Raw genomic sequence first — 18,788 nt, 5'->3', positions numbered from 1 at the left:
GTCATGCAGATGTTGCACAATAAAACTAGTTGACTATGCATTAGTCTTCATTTTAAACGAAGAGGTTCACGTAAGGGTAGTTTTTCAAATGGCAGTGATATTGGGATTAACCCTGTGCATTTATTCAATCTACCTGCAATTCATGTTTCAAAATTAAGTGGCTTTTTTTTAACCAGTACATGTAAAAAAATGGAGTACATCCAGTGACATGTTTCTAACATGACTTGTCATTTTTTAAGTTAGTGGGTTGAGTATCCAGAGATTTTACTGGCGTGTAATGCTCTTTATTTCAGCAAAACATTTTTCTAGATACTCATTCACTTCTGTCAAAGTGCCTTCCTCCGCTCCGTTAGGGGGCGCACGGTGCTGTGATGTGTAAACACGCTCTTAAAAAGGAGAACGGAGAAGCACGGTTCTACACCAATCATATTACAGAATCTCGGCTCTAAGCCAATCGGAACAATGCATATGACTCCAGTGGGAGGGACCAGTGACTGCCTTTGGACGTCATTCATTCGCCAGCTTGTTAGCTAAAAGACAGACCTCTGGGTGTTGTAAGTAATTTAACTGGGTTTTAAACTGCTTAAGGTATTGATCGTGTATCTCGCAGCTCTAGTGAGACTAACTTGGAGGTAGACTAGTTAAGCGGATCGGTTTAGCTTGTATGCTAACCACAGGACCTAACAGGGCAATTATCCGGCTGTCAAACGCAGCCGAACCGGGACGTTTCTGGGTCTGTTTCTAGGTAAATATGGCGCCGTTCATAAGGAAAGTGTTTGTGTTATTGTTCGGTGTTTCAACGTCTCTCTGTCCGCCCTGCACCTCCGTAGCGGTCACCATGGGTGAGGTGGAGCTCTCCTGTCGGGCTTATGTGAAGATGTACCTGCACTCCTGCCTGTTCCCCCGCTGCAGCATCAATGGACTGCTGTTGTCCTCAAGCTCGGCAGGTGGCGCTGTTTGCGTGACGGACTGCGTGCCGCTACTTCACTCTCACCTGCCCTTGGCTCCCATCACGCAACTGGCCCTCACGCAGGTGTGGAGTTTGGTGTGGTGGCCCAGTTCTCAAAAAGGCCCAGGATGTGATGTAGATCCAAAATAAGGGAAGTTTTTCTGTAAACATGAGAATAAAGTTAAAAATTTAATTTATTTCAGCAATATAAAAATTCCAAATTCAGATTGACATAAAATTGGATTTACATTGCTCCATTTCACAAGTGCTGATTTTTTTTTTCTCCACCCCCACATTGAAATTCATGAAGATGAAAAAATAATAGTAATGTGGTTATGAAGGAGTAGATTCCACCAAAATAATTCATAAATCTTATGAATTATTTTAACATGTTTATAAGAAAAAATATTGGATGTTCTCTGAGGTTAAAAGTAAAAGAAATCAAATTTCCCATAAAGGCAAAGCTTGTGGTTAAATGAAAAATCTGCAGAATGTATTTTTGTCTGATTAATTGATTTATCATCAAAATAATAGTTGCAGGCTTACAAAGCCCTCTCAAGATTTCAGTAAGGTGTGGACTGTGGGTGAAGTGTTAATCCACTTTTATTTTTGTAAATAATCTGCTGATTTAAATAGTTAAATATTTCCTGCAACACGTTTATGAGGCGTTTTTAATCCTCCTGAAGCTGAACATAAATCAGCTAATTTACTCAGATGTTTTGCAGACATGTCTAAAATGACTAAACCAGCAGTTTTCTCTCTCCTCTTCTCCCAGGTGGATGTCTGGTGCGCTCAGACTCAGCAGAGGATAGTTGGATATTACCAGGCCAACGCCTGCGCATCAGACTGCAGGTGAGTTTCTGAAGGAAGAAACTTCTCCAGGACCAAAGCCGATCCAGAAACGGTTTCAGTGGTCTGGTGTCTGTTTGCAGCCCGACGCCGTGCGCTCTGAAGATAGCCGACAAGATCGCCGAGCAGTTTGAGAGTGCAGTCTTATTAATGGTGAGGACGACAGAAAATAAAGTCTTAATGAAGAGATTAAATGTTTTCTATGTTTATGGGACGGACGGGAGAGTTTGCTGGTTTAATGCAGTCGGTTTGTTTCTGTTTCTTCCTGAAGCTCGACGGCAGCAAGATGTCTCCAGATGATCGGGTTCCTCCGATCGTCATGTACGAGCGCAGAGACTCCAAATGGGTTCTGAAGGACAAACACACGTAAGAACCGAGGGGGAGGGAGGGCGTAAGGGTCAGTATGGGAATTATAAAGAATAAAATGAGTTAGTTTGGGTTTAAATACCAATTTTTTAACTTAGGAAGTCATTTGGGAAGAGTTCAAATCAAAAGCTTTGAGCTCAGACATCCGACCAACCAGTTCATCCTTTATCCTTTAGAAAAAGATGCAAATTCCAGAAACTGAAATGTAAAATAAAAATAATTTTAAGTGGCTTGAGTCTCCAGGAAGCTGCAGGATGTTTTAAATTGAAACATTAACTAATTTATCTGTCATTTAGTTCACATGAAAACCAGTAAATGGAGAGAAAATAATCCAGTTTGGAAAGAGCTGGAACACCTTTAATGGCCAGCAGAGGGCGCCGGTGAGGTCAGGGATTCCTCAGGTAGAGAAACAGTGAAGGTCAGCAGAGGCAGACATGGATGTTATTTATAGCAGATCTGAAACTTAAAAGGGATTTTGTACTATTGATGTATGAAATGAACTAGTTTAAAAAACAAAGAAAGAAAGTATTTTCTGTAATAAGAAAAGGATTTGGAAGGATTTGGGTCTCTAGAAGTCTCTGGATCTACTTATGGTAAAAGCTTGGTTATGAAAAAACAAATACTTTCAGTCGTACTTTACATTTTTCATCATAAAAAATAAAGTTTTTAATAGTTTTGCCTTGATTACAAAAAATGTCCTTCTTAATCAACCACCTGTGCTGGACGGGACAAATTTCTATCATTTTTTAATTGCAGTTGGACACACCTGGTTTTCATCAATGCAAATTCATGAATTAGAATGGCCTAGTCAAAGTCCAAACCTCAGTCCAACTGAGTATCTGTGCTAAGGCTTGAAAATGAAGGTTTACAGACTAAAAAATTATCTGATGGAGGAAAAAACTCCAGAAAACCAGGGAGGCTGAATACAAATGCAGGCCACACTTTTCAGATTTATTAATTGAGGGTTGTGAAAACTATTTCTTTTCCACTGTGTGTTGGTCTGTCAGATAAAAACTGAGATGTTAGGTTTGTGAGGGACTTTATAAAGTCTTGGTTTGTAGTTTAGTGAGTAAAATGTCAATATAGCATCAGGAAGAGATTAATCTGGAATCAGGAAGTTTAATCCGACTCAGATTAGTCTGAGAAATCAGAATCTCATCTGAAACAATTTATCAAGTTTCCTTTTAGTTTTCATTAATAAATGTATAAAATGGCTGATTTAGTTTGGACTTGGACTCCATTGCTTTGAGTAGCAGCAGCTTCCTGTTCGTCAGCCTAACGGACTCGTGTCACTTCCTGTCCAGGATCATGCTGCGGCAGTGGGAAGAGACGCAGGCCATCGCCAGCCAGATGCTGGAGTCGGGCGACCACGCCCTCCTGGTGGACTTCGACGGCCACCTGGATGACATCACCAAGGACTGGACCAATCAGACGCTCAACGCCAAGATCGCCGAGCTTTCCTCGCCGGCCAACGGAAACATCTGACGGCGACCCGGTTCCTCCGACACAAACACACACCCAGCAGAGTCCATGGAAAAGTTTTACTATCGACAGAACAAAGACAAACGAGCTTAAATGACACATTTACATCTCGTGCCAACCCAAAAAAAACGGATCATTTTTTAACTAATCCACCTTAAAATAGGATTTAACTCCAACAATCCACCTCATGGTTTTATTTCTAAATGCCTTTTTTATTTTTCTTGTGTCACAAAATGTTCATCCAACTCAGGATGATGATGTGATGATGATGGTAGTTTGTTTAAAAAAAATATCTGTTTTATTTGGTTGATTTCCTCATAATTGCTGGATAGAAACGTTTAATTTGACAGGATGTACTTAATTATTGTTTTTACACTGTGATTAATTACATTGGTAACAAGTTTTCAACTTCTACAAACCTTAAATGTTCCAGTTTTAAATATTGGATATAAACTGAACTCAAAGCTCGTTGTGGTCCAAGAATAAATTTCCTTCTTCATTTCTGCAGCGTTTTCTTACCTTGAATTAAAGAAAATCAACTTAAAATCGACAAACTACCATTAAATGAACTCCAACAAACTAAATGCTCTAAACTTTAGTGCAATATTCCCATATTTACATTTTACACCAACATCAGATGAGAAAATTTCAGATTCAAATTCAAGAAATTCTCAGATTTAAAAAAAAAATTCTAAGAATTTTTAGAATATTTTTTATATTTCAGTGTTTGCTGTCTTCCGTTCATAATTCTGGATTTTTCCCCACATTCAAATGATATAATTCCTTGTTTTTCTGTCAGTTTAAGTCTTAAAAAATATAAATAAACATGAATAGTTGGTATAAATATGACAGAGTATCGGGGCTGTTATAGATGAAAAAAATAAAAATAATGAGGCCATGGAGGAGCTGATTTTCACCAAAAAACTCAGAAATTTATGAATTAATTTCACTCATTTACGAGAAAAAACTGATTTTGAAAAGCTGTAAAATGAAAATCTTCCAGGATAAAAGGTATAAATTTACAATATTAAAACTATTTGATGTACAAAGTCAGAAATTTGTAAGAAAACTCTCAAATTTATCAGGAATTTTCTAAAAAGTTGTACATTTGTGACGAAATAGCCAGAAACGCTCCAGGATTGAGGCGCTACGTCGACGAGACTCACACCTGGATGTTTCCCAGAGTTTAAGGATGAGGTCTGGGCTTTTCCTGGACCAGAACCGGGTCTCCAGGAGACGTTCTGGTCCAGGAAAACAACCCGGATTCTTCCCTTTAACTCTGGAAAACATCCAGATGTTTGTTTCCTAAATGTACCGACTCAATCTTAGATAACATCCACTATTTTCTGTTACAAATGTCCAATTTAAAAAAAAAATTCTGAAAAATTTGACCGTATTCTTACAAATTTCTGACATTATAATATCTTTGTTTTAATACTTTAAATTTAATGTGAAATTACTCAAAATTTCGGAGTTTTTCCGCTGAAACTTTCTCCTCCATGGCCTCATTTTTATTTATTTTTTTAATCTACACTCCACTGCCTGCTTTACAGCTATTTGTAAACTTTTACCATCTAAACTGAACAAAAACTAACTTGGTACTGCAATCTTTTTTTGAGAAATTATTAAAATACAAACTTTTAAAACTATTTTTTCTTGAACAGATGCCCTGAACGTGGCATCATAACACAACCTCCAGCCAGAAATAATCAAATCAAATCTGAGTAGAGCTTCTTAAACCAGCCTTTAAATAATAATCTACTAAAGTTAGAGCTTCCCTAAAATGAAATAGAAATCTGTGTTTTTGAGGCTAAAACAGTAATTTGACTTACATGGTTGTTATTGTGCTTTACTTCTTAGCCATACATAATTTAATCCAGTGAATGAGGGAAGATTTAGGAATTGTGAAAAGGAAAAACTGTTGGATGTGATCTCTGCTGTAATAATGAAGTTCACAGTGAAAGTCTTTTATTTAATAAAACGAGTGTTTTAAACTAAAACTCAGCTTTAAGACTGTTTCATAATCAGTCTGGATGATAACAAGTAGCTAAAACTATTAATCTATGCTATGATTGGAGTACAGTACCTTAAACATGCCTGTTTTTAACTTTATGGTCCCTTTAAAAGAGTGTTTGGGCTCTAAGCACCAACAGAACAATAAAAACTGATTTATAGAGAAACTATTTTTAAATTTCTCTAAAACACATGATCTCCATGCCGTTGGCTTTTCCTGTAGTGTTTCCAACGCACCGATCCCCGCAGGAAATGAAGAAAATCCATTTTTTTAACCCCAAACGTCACCGATTTAGCTCCAGAGTTCAACGGATTTTTCTTTTGAGTGCTTCAAAGTCTTATTTTTCGCGTGCAGAGAAAGCAGAGGCTCTTATTTTGAAAGCTGGGAATGTTTCAGAGTTTCTTGGAGACTCTCAGTTGGTCTGACAGGCGTCCAGCTCGGAGGACGGCGACGGCACCGTGACGAGGTTCAGCGTGATTTCTCCCAGCGGAGACTGGCTGGCCAAGGTCCGGAAGACCGACAGGGTGTTGAAGACGGAGAGCGCGTTCTCCACCTGCTGCTCCGCCCACGGGAGGGAAACCTGCAGACAGGAGGCACAGGCCACCTTACAGAGGAACTACCTCAACTTACGCTTCACAGTAGAAAAACTGGACATCAAAATGTATTTTTTTAGATCGTAGTGGCTTTATTTGATGAAATCTGATGCAAAACCATCAGAACTGAACTTAATATTAGATTAGTGGAACAAACAGCAGGACGTTTGGCTCATATACACGAAATTTAGTTTTAAATAACAGATTTTAAAAAATGTGATTCTTTAGATTTCAAATTTATTCCTTTAAACTTCAATAAATAATTTCAAATTGATTCCTTAAATACGATGCTGTATTTGGGGAACACGGGCCATTCTAGATGGTAAAATGGTGTCAGGACAGTAAATTTCCACCAACATCACTTTGACATTAATTTGACATATTTAAACAGATTTTCTCTGATGTAGAGCAAATGGAAATTTGTGAGGAAATAATTTCATTTACCTTCATCTTAGATGATTTCTGTCACTTTTTTCCCACAAATTTCCGACTTGGTATTGTATATTTAATCTTTGAAAACTGTATTTTTTTCTGCAAATTATCAATTTTCTAATTTTTAAAAAAATATGTAGCATTAAAACCAACATGATCAAAATGTGCCTCCGTGTCCGGAGGTTTACCTGCGCGATGATCAGTTTGCGAGACGGATCTTCGGTGTTGCTGAACTCTTCTCCAAAACACAGAGTGAAGCTGCACTGAGGAGGCTCGCCGCCGTTGGCTCGGAAAGAGTCCAGTTCTGAGGAAACACCAGACCAGAACCGGTTTTCAGGTCAGTTTCAGGAACTGGAGGAAAGCAGAGCCTGAGATATTCTTTAAACGAGGCTCCATCATGTTTTATATCACCAGTTTCACCAGCTCAGATTTAAGACTTTTTAAGACCATAATGGATTCATTTTAGTGTAATGTTTTTTTGTATGTCCTCACCTGTTCAAGGAAGCACAATAGGTTGCTTTTACAACATGACAATGAATTTAAAGCCAATTCACTGTTTTTTTAAAGGAATTTAAGACTTTTTAAGGATTCAGCCAAACGAGAACCTGGCAGCTCAACGGATAAATAAAAACCAGACGTTTAGACTCACGTTGCTTGAAGATGTCCTTGCTGAACAGCAGCACCGACTCCATGTTCCTCTCCATCCGGTGGAGGCCCGGCGTGGTCGTGTGCGGCCCCGTCCAGAAGATCCGGCCCTGGCAGAACCGCCTGCCGTACACCCCCTGCGGCGTGGACGTCAGCGCGATGCCCTTCGCCATGAAGGGCAGCAGGGTGAACAGCGCCTGCAGCTCCTCGCCCGCCGGCAACGCGGACGGCGGCTCCGGCAGCAGGATGCGAGGGAAGCGGCACAGGGCGGCAGGAGTCGGGGGGGCGGGCGAGGAGGGCAGATACGCGATGCGCACATCGGGGCCGCTGATCTGACGTTTGAGAACCTCCTGGCCAAGATAATGAACCGTCACGCTGAAGGAGTCTTGGTCTGTTGGAAAGAAAGGGGGCGGGGTTATAAGAGGGGGCGGGGTTATCAGAGGGGGCGGAGCTAAAGCCACATGATGGAGACAGCAGCTTTTCTCCTGCTGTAACGTTGGTTACCTCCTGTGTTGGCCGGGACGCTCTCCTCGATCCGAACGTCCAGCCTGATCTCATCCAGCGCTGCAGAGAGGAAGATGAGAAATAAACCAGTTACTAAGCAGAAAAAACTCGTAATGAGGCTTAAAGTTATTCTGAAATACTGCAGAGACAAAGAAACGGCTTGATAACAACCTCACTGGGGTTTTTACAGAAAAAAGTTCCTTCTGGATGATGTTTTTAAAGAAATGCACCAAAACACAAATATTTCGTAAATGAATCTCAGGCATCAGCGTTTAGAAGAGATTAGATCTTCCTCTATAAAGCACTATGCTAGTTATTGAGCATGGCGGTGGCAGCATCATGCTGTGGGCTGTAACAGAGCGCCTGGACTCACTGGTGCACTGGGCAGGTCCGTCTGACTGGACCGGCTGGCTGTCCTGCTGCTGGTCCTCTTCCTCTTCATGCTGTGAATCAAGGACAGAAGGTTAGTGGTCCACCTGACATCTGCAGGACGAAACCTTGACCTTTGACCTGAGCGTCAGCCTCACCAGCTGAGAGGTGACCTCTTCAGTTTTGATCTTTTTGACCTGGCAGTCCGAGCTGCTGCTCTTCCTCTTCAGCTTCTTGCTGCTCTTCTCTTTGACCTTCGGCTCAGGAAGCAGCACACCTGGAAACCCGGAGGAGGAAGATTAATCTGACGTCCAGCAGCGATAATCCAAGGGATTATATTCTGACTGCCAGCAGCCGAAGCTTCTGAGAGATGTCACCTTTTATTAAGCGCAAACTGCAAAACATGCTGTCATGATCAGGTGGTTGACGCAAAAAAAAAACCTTCAGAAAGTCTAAAGAACGGAGGGAAAAAGTAAACTGGGAGAGAAAGATGGAAGGGGATGCAAAAAGAAATGAAGGGAAACAAGAAAGAAAAGACAAGGAGGAAACTGAAAAAGGACACTAAAGGAAGGTAAAGGAGAGACAAAAAGGAAAGCAGAGGACACTAGGAAGGAAGGAAAAAGGAGACATAAGAAGGAAACAGGAAAAACGACACTGGGAAGAAAAGAAAAGAATGAAACGAGAGGAAAAGGGAAGAAGGACACTAGGAAATAAGAAAGGGAACACAAGAAGGAAAGGGAAGGAAAAAGGATTCTAGGAAGGATAACGAGAAAAAAAGGAACTAGAAAAGACAAAGAAAAAAATAACTCTGGAAATGAAGTTTTAGAAGATAAGAAGTAAAACAAAGGAAATATTTTTCCATTTCCATTTTATCCAGATCTGAAATTACTTGAATCAAAAGTCAGACTTTCCCAGAGTTCGTAGGAACCCTGGATATCATCACTTTTCTAATTTAAAATAAAAACATTTAAAAATCTGCTTAAAAGCAAAGAATACCTCAAAGGTAAGAATAAAAATGTGATCAAGCGATCCTTTGACCTTCCAGGTCCGAAGTGAGTCAGAAAGCAGCTGACATGTAAATACTCTCGTTCTGGTTGCCATGATAAAACGTAAACAAACTGGAAGCTCATTAGCATGAATGATCCCAGACAGGAGAGCTAAACGTTAGTGTAAATATGGAGGTTGACGACGTTTCCCTGCTTTACAGCTGCCGTGATAAACATCATAACTTTATTACTGATGAAATATTAACGTTCAATGCGTCTCCTGAAGCCAGATCCCAGTGAAGCTCTTCAGTTTACACCCCTGCTGTCATCATCATGTTTAACTGCTTCATACTTCCTCTTTCTGAGGCGGCCTTTGACTAGTTCTCTGTGCAGAATGAAGCTTCTCGAAAGCTCAAATAACACCTGAACTATGACCCCAGTGGAGGTGGAAAGGAGGCTTCAAGGATGCAGAGAGAGAGAGAGAGATCTCCTACTCTAACATCTTTCTAACCATAAAGAGGAGTGGCAAAAGTAAATGAGGTGGATCAGCAGAGCTGATGGTGTCATCCAGGACATGTTATGGAGCTGTTAGCATGTCAGGATAGTTATGAGGTTTCGCTGTCTCAGAGGTCAAAACCACATCAAACCTGAGTTAACAGTGGTCCAGTTAACATAATCTGCTTTCAAAATGGCGGCGCCCAAGTGGCCACTGTTCATCTTACGATCATCGTTTGAAGCTGTACTTTTCACCACGTTTAATTTTTTCATTGTAGAGTTGGAGGCGCTACATGTAGAATGGGTTTTAGACACACTTCTACTGCTGTTGCTGCGAGGAGCAGCCATATTGGATATTGATTTTTCCCGACTCAGAAGCTGGATTTTCTGAGTTGCAACTACAAATGGAATGTAGCATTAAAGAGGAGCGGCAAAAGCAAATGAGGTGGATTAGCAGAGCTAGTTAACAACTGATGTGTCATGAAGGTGATAAAGCAACAGTCTTCAGTCAGAGGCCTCTACAGATGGCAGTACTGACTGCTACTGGAGATCCTTCCTACCCAAAGCATCACTATGTTTCTGTTGTTGAATGTTTATGTTTGTGACTTTTTTACTGTGACTTCTGACTGATGTTTGACTGAAGAGTGGCTTCCTGTCGGGAAAACAGGAAGTAAGTTTGAAAATAAAAGTTTCAAGATATTCAAATCAGGGTAACGTGGAGCATCAGCTCCATTTCCTCTTGAATCTTCGCGCCAGCAGGCGTCTCAACACCTGAAGCCACTTCGTCCGCCAACGAATCGTAGTGAAAACCTCAGAGAAATCACACTTGGTTTCCTGGTTCCTGCTCTAAATAAAACCCTCACTCTGTCTGCTGAATGTTTGTGAAAGTTCACCAGTCTGATCTGAAGAATCAGCAGCTGGAGTTTTATCTGGACCAGAACCAGAATCAGAACCAGCTGCTGGACAAACACCAAACGCTCCTGTCAGAGATAAACTGCAGCAGAAACGCTTCTGCTCGAAAAATAGATCGGTTTGTGTAACGTGTTGCTCAATGTTTTCACCAAACCAAGACAGACAGAAAACCTGGACCGGGTCAGCACCGGCGTGTGGGCCTCACCCTGCTCGCTGATGGGCACCAGGCGGTACACCTTGTACGGCTCTGAGATGTCCAGCTGGGCGCGCTCCATCACCTCCTTGAACTCGGGGCTCTTGTTGAGAGCGCAGCGAAGACGCGTCTTCCACGCCGCAGGATTCTTCTCTCCGTTCCCCAGCTTCCCTTTGAACTCGGCCCAGGCCTGCAGAACCAGGGGAACCAGCGTTACCATGGAGGGAGGGATGGACGGATGAAAAACAGATACATTAAAAAATGGATACATGTTGGATGGATGAACAAATGGAAGGACGGATGGATGGAGGGGTGGAGGAAAACCAGACGGATAGATGGACAGACAGATGATGGATGGATGGATGATTGGATGTTGGGTGGATGGATAGATAGATAACTGGATAGATGAACAGATGAGTGGATGGATGTATGTATGGATGAACAGATTAATGAACGATAGGCGGATGGATGGATGATGGATGGATGTCAGACTTTAAATTCAATCTGAAAACAGAAATATTTTCCAAACTCGGTCCAGTCACTGGGTTCTGATCCGGTTCCGCTCATCCTGTAATCTAAAACCCAAAGTCACAAAGCATCAGGCGACCTCTGACCTTGAAGAGCGCTGCGTCCTCGTCCTCACGGAAGTCGTGTTTCCCTGCGTGTTTCCATGGGATCCTGAACATCGTTTTGGCCTCGTCGTCCCACATCACACCTGGATACTTCCCGCTGCTCACCTGTCGCACGACAAACACCAACGTTTGGTTTCCAGCAACGTTTCAAACACCAACAGGAAGTTCCTCCATTTGGCGAAACCAAACTGCTGCCCAGCGCTAACGCCTGCTAATGGTTCAACAGACGGCAGATCTCCAGATCGGCCCAAATAGAATCTGAGCGTCACAATAAGCAGAGCTGGAGTTACTCCATCACTGCAATATGGTTCTTTAATATAATAACAGCTAAATGTTTCAAGGATTAGACGAAGATTTGGAGCACGGTCCGTTCATTTTTGAACTGGAATGAGCTTCCAGTTAGCTAGCTTTATCTCATTAGACCAGATTTGAAATGTGTTTCAGATCATTATCCTGTTGGAACTGCACAACAGTTTCAGTTGCCTCAACCAATTTAATTTCTGTGGGCTATTATAATGCAATTATTTTACAAATGTATCCGATTTTTATCTTGCAATTTGACAAAACAAAAAGAAAGTAGCAGAAAGTTTGTTAAACCTGAGTAAATTTCTGGCAAAAACTTGGAAATTTTTAGATTCATTTCACATGTTTACATAAAAAATCCAACAAGAAAAAGTTAAATATCAAAACAAGATTTTCTCTAACATAGAAAGTCATAAATTTGCATAAAACAAAATAAAAATAAAAAATGCCAGAACACACCAGTATTAGGGCCACGCTAAGAACATTTAAATAAATAAATAAAATTAGATTAAGTAATAAAATTACCAGAATAAAATTGTAGTATAACAAGAATGAAGTCACAATATTACGGCTTCATTCTTGTAATACTACAACTTTATTCCCTTATTATTTTGACTTTATTCTCATATTGACTTTATTCCCAAAATATCATGACTTTATTGTCATCTTATTTCGACTTCTCATAATTTAATTTTTTTAAATACTTTGTATTTTTTAGTCTTACCAGAAAACCTCTAACATTGAGGTGGTAAATTAGGAGCATCTGGATGTTTTTCTAAAGAATAGATTGTGCCTATTATGGTAAATTATAATTTTTTTCTTGTAAATTTACAACTTTTTAACTACAGCATAGAGTCTGATCTTTTTCTCGTAAATTTGTTGAATTAATATAGAAATCTCTTGAGTTTTTGGGTGGAAATTTACAATACAAAGTCGCACAAGTTTGACCAAGTTTTTCTCTTTTTTTGTCTCGTTCAATTGCAAGAGAAAAATCAGACAGACTTGTAAGACAGTGCATTAAAACACAGGTATTAATAGATGTCTGATCTGGGTCACACAACTTGTTTACAATAACAAATAAACCGACCATACCTGTTTCTAAAAAAACAGATTTAGGTCNCATANAAGCATCTCATTAAAGTTTCAGCAGGTGGTATTTTAGTTAAAGTCAGTTTTAATAACTTAAGAAGAGAACTAACTCATTTTAACTTCTGAAAATTAGACTTCCGGTTGATATTTATATATATATAACCTCAAAAACGGGACAGTTATTAGGACTCTATTTGCTTCCCCCTCCCTTTCTGCCCCTCAGGACATTAACACACACACACACACACACACACACACACACCTGATCCACTATCCATGAGCGAAGTCTGCGGGTGGATCTCATCCTTCCTGCTGCCATGATTCCCCTTTAAAACGGCTGAAATACATAAACAACATAAAATAATAAGTGGCACATTAATGACATGAGCTAATATCTCTCTACAGGCGCATTTTAATAAATAACTGACTGAAAAAATAAGTAAAAGACGAATACATTTGATTTATGACACAGAAATGAGCCGTGTTAACAACTAAAAGTTGTTTTTCTTTTTAAAAAAATCTGACAACCTTCAAACAGAGCCGAGTTTTGCTGATATAAAATATCAGAAGCGAGCCCTCCGCTGCGGTTCTGGGGACTTTATAAAGTCAGAAATAGAAGGTAAAGTGTCAAAATGGAGGAAGTAGGTTTAAGTTTCGTTTACCTTGGTTATGTTTCCTCAGCGGCGCCTTGCAGACTGAGTGACGGAGCAGCAGAGCTTCGCTCCTCTCAGCCCAGCTGCCCGTTTCCTCGAAATCACGTGATTTTGCAGAAACACGCAGCGTCTCCACCGCCAGGGGGCGACAGAAAACACCACTCAGTCTGCAGCTTGCATAACAAACACGACCCGATTTTTTTATCCTAAACGAAACTGCAGCTTGTTTTAATATATATTCGTGCTTCAGTTCAAGTTATGACTAAATAATTACATCTAATTATCCACACTGCAACACTTTATTCTACATTTCTTAGACTTTTTATTAGCCAATACAATGATTTATGAGTAGTATATCCTGCTGTTTTTATCTGACGTGAATATTTACATGTTCAGTAAATTCAAATATGTCCCCCAATAAGACTTGTTTGTCATAAAATCTAAACATTTCTGTGTTAAAATTGTTTATTTTATTAGTCTGCTGTAATTCTCTAATTTTGTAATAGATGCTTGAAAACATCAGTTTGTGTGTAAATTATCTACTTTATAGTTCAGTTGGATAAACTGTTTAATGTACTTATATGACCACCACAACCAGCATGAATACAATGCATGTTTCTGAGGCTTTATAGTTGGTAAATACAGATAATTGTTCTAAAGTCAACATTTTCTGTTCAGAGCTTCTCTCATACATGCTGGATCTCCATTGGTCTCATTTTTATACTTGATCTTGGTTAGTTTGTTGGTTTCTGTACTAAACACTTCTGATTTTTATCAGTTGTTTGTTAAAATACATCGTCTTTACTTTGTTGGTTTATTTTGCCCATAGTGTCAATGTTTTTCTTAAGTAACTTAGAGTATCATCTGCTTAAGTTTTTGGGAAACCTGTTAAGGAAGCAACAGACGGGGTTTTATCTGTTTAAGGGTTTGTTGACTTTGGCTGAAGAAATTCAAAGGTTTTTTGGATCCTGGTCCTCTGTGATGGGCGTTGGCAACACACAGGACTCAGATCTCTCTACTTTTCTTCAGATGTCCCAATCAGAGGGATTGGACTTAATCCAGGATTCAGTTTCCGTGGATAAAAGGGGCAAAGTGAGTCGTTTGCTAACCTTTGCTAACACACAAAGACAATGACTTCAAGCATCAAAGCTCCTATTTTAAAATGATTTCAGCTCCACTTGAGCTCATATGACTCCACCTAAATGAAGTTATCTGATTCTCTTTCCAGTAATCCAGACTAATCTGAAATAGTTTTGTCAAATGTAACCCATATGTGCTGTAATATTTGTGTTGTGGGTCATTTTGGTCTTTTCCTACAGTGGAGAACGCCCAGCTGTTTGCAACATGCACAGCTTTTCTCCAGAAGTGCTGCATCATCTGGCAGAAATGCAGGGGGTGGAGAGACTGTTTACTAATGACTGTAATGTGTCTGGCTGCACAGCATCAGCCTCAGTTACTTTACAGCTTTATTCAGTTAAAGACGGCTTTACAAAGCCCTGCAAAAAATGACACGTTTCATTTTTCTTCACATTTCCAATAAAGAAAGAAGCAGTAAATAAAAATGAGAATTTCCTCAATTTTTCCATTTTGAACCATTTATTGATCTGGTTTTAAATGTGATGTCATCATGTGAACACCAAACAAGAAGAAAAATTTAACATCTGCACCAAAATCTAATCAATATAACATGATGTTTTCATTTGTTTCCCCTCATTTAGCTTCGTTATTCAAGTGTAAGAAATAAAACTGTCCGATTCCTGGACAACAACAAACACAGTGAATTACTTCAGCTTAAACTTTTTAACTAAATTCAATTAAAAACGCACAAAACAAGAGAAAATGTGCATAAAATGTTAAAATAGATTGTGTTTCACCGAAATAACCCAACAAATATATGGTTATAAATATATGATTTCTATGGAATAATCAATCAGATGTCAACGCTGCAAAAATTCAAAGTCCCACCAAATATTTTTATTCTAGTTTCTAGAGCAAATATCTTGGAATAAAACAAAACTGACTTATCAGCAAAATGCAGCAGCTTGTTTTAAGTGAATAATTCCTTAATACTGTGAAAAAGTTCTAGTTCTTTATAAGTTATAGGAAAATATTTTGTTACAGGTGAATTTACCTGCCAGTGTATCTAGAACTTTTTCATCCATATTAATGACTGAAAACAGGCTCCTACATGTTGGCGTTCTCTGCCTTAGAAACCAGATAGAGATACTTGGTAAGAGTTTTTTGCAGGCCAGGGTTTTCTTCAGTTTATTTGCTTCGAGGAACTTTTTCTCCAAGAGGAACCTCCATCAGTTTCTGCAAAGCGGAAACAGAACAGTTGGATTAGCAGCGTCTCCGGGTTTATTAGAGCAGGTGAGTGTAATCCTGTCTGGGCCGAACCTTCAGCAGGCGGGCGCTGAAAGCGTTGTCGTCCTCCCCGTCTCCTTTCTTGAGGTCGCCCAGGTATCTCTGGCAGGCCACAACCAGCTCCTGGGTCTCGTAGAGAACCGCCGGGTCCAGAGAGTGGTCGTTTATCAGGCTCACCAGGTACTCCCTGTAGTGTTTCCTGCAGGAAAAACAACCTGAGACTCAGAGGGGTTCAGTCAGAGAGAGACAGAGAGAGAGAGAGAGAGAGAAACAGAGAGAGAGACAGAGAGAGAGGGATGGATGGATGGATGGATGGATGGATGGATGGATGGATGGATGGATGGATGGATGGATGGATGGATGGATGGATGGATGGATGGATGGATGGATGTCGTTCTTTTGACCCAAATATTTTCAGATTTCTCCGTTTTCTTTTTCCTAAACATTTTTATTAAATAACTAAAAAACAAAATCAGTGTCAGGAGGAAGTTAATTTATAACTTAAATTTTTAAGTTATAAAGGCATCCAATTAGCTTTAGAGTATTTAACTTTACCATATCACTATACATAGGAATTATTTCCCCCAATCCTAAATGCAGCTTCACTTCGCTGCAGAACCTCTGGGCTCGACCCGACAAGCAGGAACCGTCCAGAGGTTCTGTCCAGTTCTGCTGACTCACATGCATAGCCCGGCCTGGCCCGGCTGGGTCTGGAGGCCGCATGGCGAGTCGGCCGGCTGGCCGCCTTCGTCCTTCTGCTCCATCACGCCGCAGGCGTCTGCGCACAGAGAGCGGAGCGTTAAGAAACTCCAGGAGGTCCAAATCATTTCCACAGCAGAACCGGATGACACTCACCAGTTGGGGTCTCATTGGAAGGATCCGTGTTGAAGGCCACGCGGCTCCTCTGGTGGGAAACAAGACAGGAAATTAAATTTACTTTTTAATTAAACTGAACTGATTTTAAATCAACTCCTGATGTGAATAACTTCAATGTTTCAGCTAAAAACACAAGATGCAGGGAAATAAAATAAGAACAAAGGAAAAGAAAAGGGAAAAATATCATTTTTTTCTATTTTTTTTATTTAGTGAAAAAATAAGAAAAAGGAAAACACAACAAAAGGAAGAAAAGGAAAACTAAAATGGAAATGAAAAGAAAACAACGACGAAACAGGAAAACAAAAAGGATAAAATATGAGAGGAAAGACGACGATGGTATAAAAAGAGATGCTAAACTGGGAGATGCTAATCCCAGTTTAGCATCTCCATGAACTCAGAGAGGAACTCTGCTTCAAATCTTGAATCTCACATGAACAGCCTAGACGTGTTCTGGAGGGAAGGGTTCTGGTTCCCCTTTCCTCCCAGTTACCTGCAGCAGGGCCTGCAGCCGGTCTGCGTCCCAGTCCCGAAGGTAGAACAGACAGTCTCTGGGGTGGTGGGCGTGCAGGCCAGTGAATTTACACTGAGGAATCTTACACTCCATCTGCAGGAGGAACAAACACCAAAATACTGGGAACACTGGGACCAGACGTCGCTAACCCCACCCAGGCTGATGCGTCGTCATGGGAACCCACCTTGTAGTACGGGTTGTTGCAGCCGCTGCAGAACTGGTGGCGGCACTGGGAGCAGGTGAAGTGCATGCAGCCACCTTTGGTCAGCGCATACTGGAACTTACACTCCGGACAGGCTGCAAGAAAAACACACGCTGGTCAGATCAGAAGAAGAAATGCTTTAACTGGGAACACTGGAAAAACACAAAATATCATCAACTAGTTCTGGTTTAGCTGCTAGTTTAAATATCTTAGTTAACTTTTAAAAAGACAAAGCTAACTTGGAATCCCATAGGAGACACGGGAAATGTTATTCTTAGCTTCTGTGCTAAAGAAGCTGGTTATTCAGAATACTCTACCCAAGTATATTCCCAGAAAGTTGAGTGGAAGGAAAAAGTATTGGAGGAAAATTTACACTTTTTAAATCCTGGCATTTGTGTTTAAAATACTTTTTTTTATTGATCTTATGCAATATTCTAATTTTCCGAGGTACAAATAATTAGAAAAAAAGAAATAAAATCTTGAAATATTTCCCTCCATGTGTAATAAATCTCTAAAATATGAGTTTTGTGATATTTAAAATGTTTGAGCTGCACCTGTAGATTGAATTGGTGATTTTCTTGTGACAGCATCATGGTGAAGACACAAAAAGTCATCGCTAAAGAAGCTAGTTATTCACAGAATGCTGTATCCAAGTATATTCCCAGAAAATTGAGTGGAAGGAAAAAAATTACATTTCTGTAAATCTATGTTATATATGAGTTTCATGATATTTGAAGTTTTTAAGCTGTACCTGTAGACTGAATGAATGTTTTTCTTCACGATAATTGCTGCTTTCTTGCTTGCTGATGCAGCGGTGTCGTACTTACTGATGCCGTTGTCCCTCAGGTAGCCGGCCAGGCCCTGCCTCTGGTACTCCGGGTCGTTCTCCCTCTTCCACAGCTGGAACTGCTCACAGGAAACATCCTGGTGCTGAGGCTCCCACTGGAACAGAGGCACAGCAGCTGAGCGGGGGCGCTTCCTCAGATGTTTATCTGCGCTGAAGGAGGACGAGCGACTCCCACACACATTCCTGCTGAGGTCAGACTCACCGGTTTCTTGCACTGAGCGCAGAAACTCTTGCGGCAGGATGGGCAGGTGACCTTCAGCTGGTTTCCATCGTTGATAAAGCCGGAGGTGCACTGAGGGGGAGAAAAAGGGAGTGAAATGTTCAGCTTGTCTTTTAGTTTTTGTTTCATTTTATTGTAAGTTTGTGTTAAAACTGTGTCCTATTTGCTATTTCATTTAGTTTTAGTAACAGAGAACTTCCTTGAACAGGTTAGGATCGGTCTATGGCCTTGTTGTGGTGTGCTATGTTGAAATAGTGGAATAAGCAGGCATCACACGTAGCTCAGCTTCAGTACTCTCTTTT

General features: G+C 40.3%; 3 protein-coding genes across 4 annotated transcripts in view; 1 reads left to right on the top strand and 2 right to left on the bottom strand.

Annotated features, from left to right (window-relative positions):
- Nucleotides 1-474: 474 nt before the first annotated feature.
- On the top strand, nt 475-4,147 carry emc9 (ER membrane protein complex subunit 9). The gene is made up of 6 exons (XM_015061307.1): nt 475-745; nt 831-1,033; nt 1,725-1,801; nt 1,882-1,951; nt 2,070-2,164; nt 3,469-4,147. Exons 2-6 carry the CDS (start codon nt 839-841, stop codon nt 3,647-3,649), a joined length of 618 nt encoding a protein of 205 aa, XP_014916793.1. The 5' UTR covers nt 475-745; nt 831-838; the 3' UTR covers nt 3,650-4,147.
- Nucleotides 4,148-4,856: 709 nt separating this feature from the next.
- irf9 (interferon regulatory factor 9) lies at nt 4,857-13,902 on the bottom strand. Its single transcript, XM_015061306.1, has 10 exons — nt 13,476-13,902; nt 13,076-13,150; nt 11,404-11,526; nt 10,802-10,979; nt 8,362-8,480; nt 8,208-8,277; nt 7,835-7,894; nt 7,335-7,721; nt 6,874-6,989; nt 4,857-6,240 (listed from the first exon to the last, which is right to left on the bottom strand). The coding sequence occupies exons 2-10, from the start codon at nt 13,130-13,132 to the stop codon at nt 6,073-6,075; spliced, it is 1,278 nt and encodes a 425-aa protein (XP_014916792.1). The 5' UTR covers nt 13,133-13,150; nt 13,476-13,902; the 3' UTR covers nt 4,857-6,072.
- A 1,607-nt stretch (nt 13,903-15,509) lies between these two features.
- Nucleotides 15,510-18,788, bottom strand: part of rnf31 (ring finger protein 31) — a 31,115-nt gene continuing 27,836 nt past the window's right edge. For both annotated transcript variants that reach the window (XM_015061303.1, XM_015061304.1), the window contains exons 17-24: nt 18,469-18,558; nt 18,247-18,361; nt 17,402-17,514; nt 17,197-17,310; nt 16,686-16,734; nt 16,512-16,608; nt 15,864-16,029; nt 15,510-15,779 (exon numbers count right to left, since the gene is read on the bottom strand). In XM_015061303.1, the coding sequence (XP_014916789.1) occupies nt 15,732-15,779; nt 15,864-16,029; nt 16,512-16,608; nt 16,686-16,734; nt 17,197-17,310; nt 17,402-17,514; nt 18,247-18,361; nt 18,469-18,558 (792 nt within the window). In that variant the 3' untranslated portion in view covers nt 15,510-15,731. The remainder of the gene's footprint in view (nt 15,780-15,863; nt 16,030-16,511; nt 16,609-16,685; nt 16,735-17,196; nt 17,311-17,401; nt 17,515-18,246; nt 18,362-18,468; nt 18,559-18,788) is intronic.

This window comes from Poecilia latipinna, unplaced genomic scaffold (assembly GCF_001443285.1).
Source record: "Poecilia latipinna isolate Pla-1442-1.1 unplaced genomic scaffold, P_latipinna-1.0 Scaffold1798, whole genome shotgun sequence".
Taxonomy (NCBI): domain Eukaryota; kingdom Metazoa; phylum Chordata; class Actinopteri; order Cyprinodontiformes; family Poeciliidae; genus Poecilia; species Poecilia latipinna.
The sequence above is the reverse complement of the archived record's forward strand: the minus strand, read 5'-3'. Positions and strand labels throughout refer to the sequence as shown.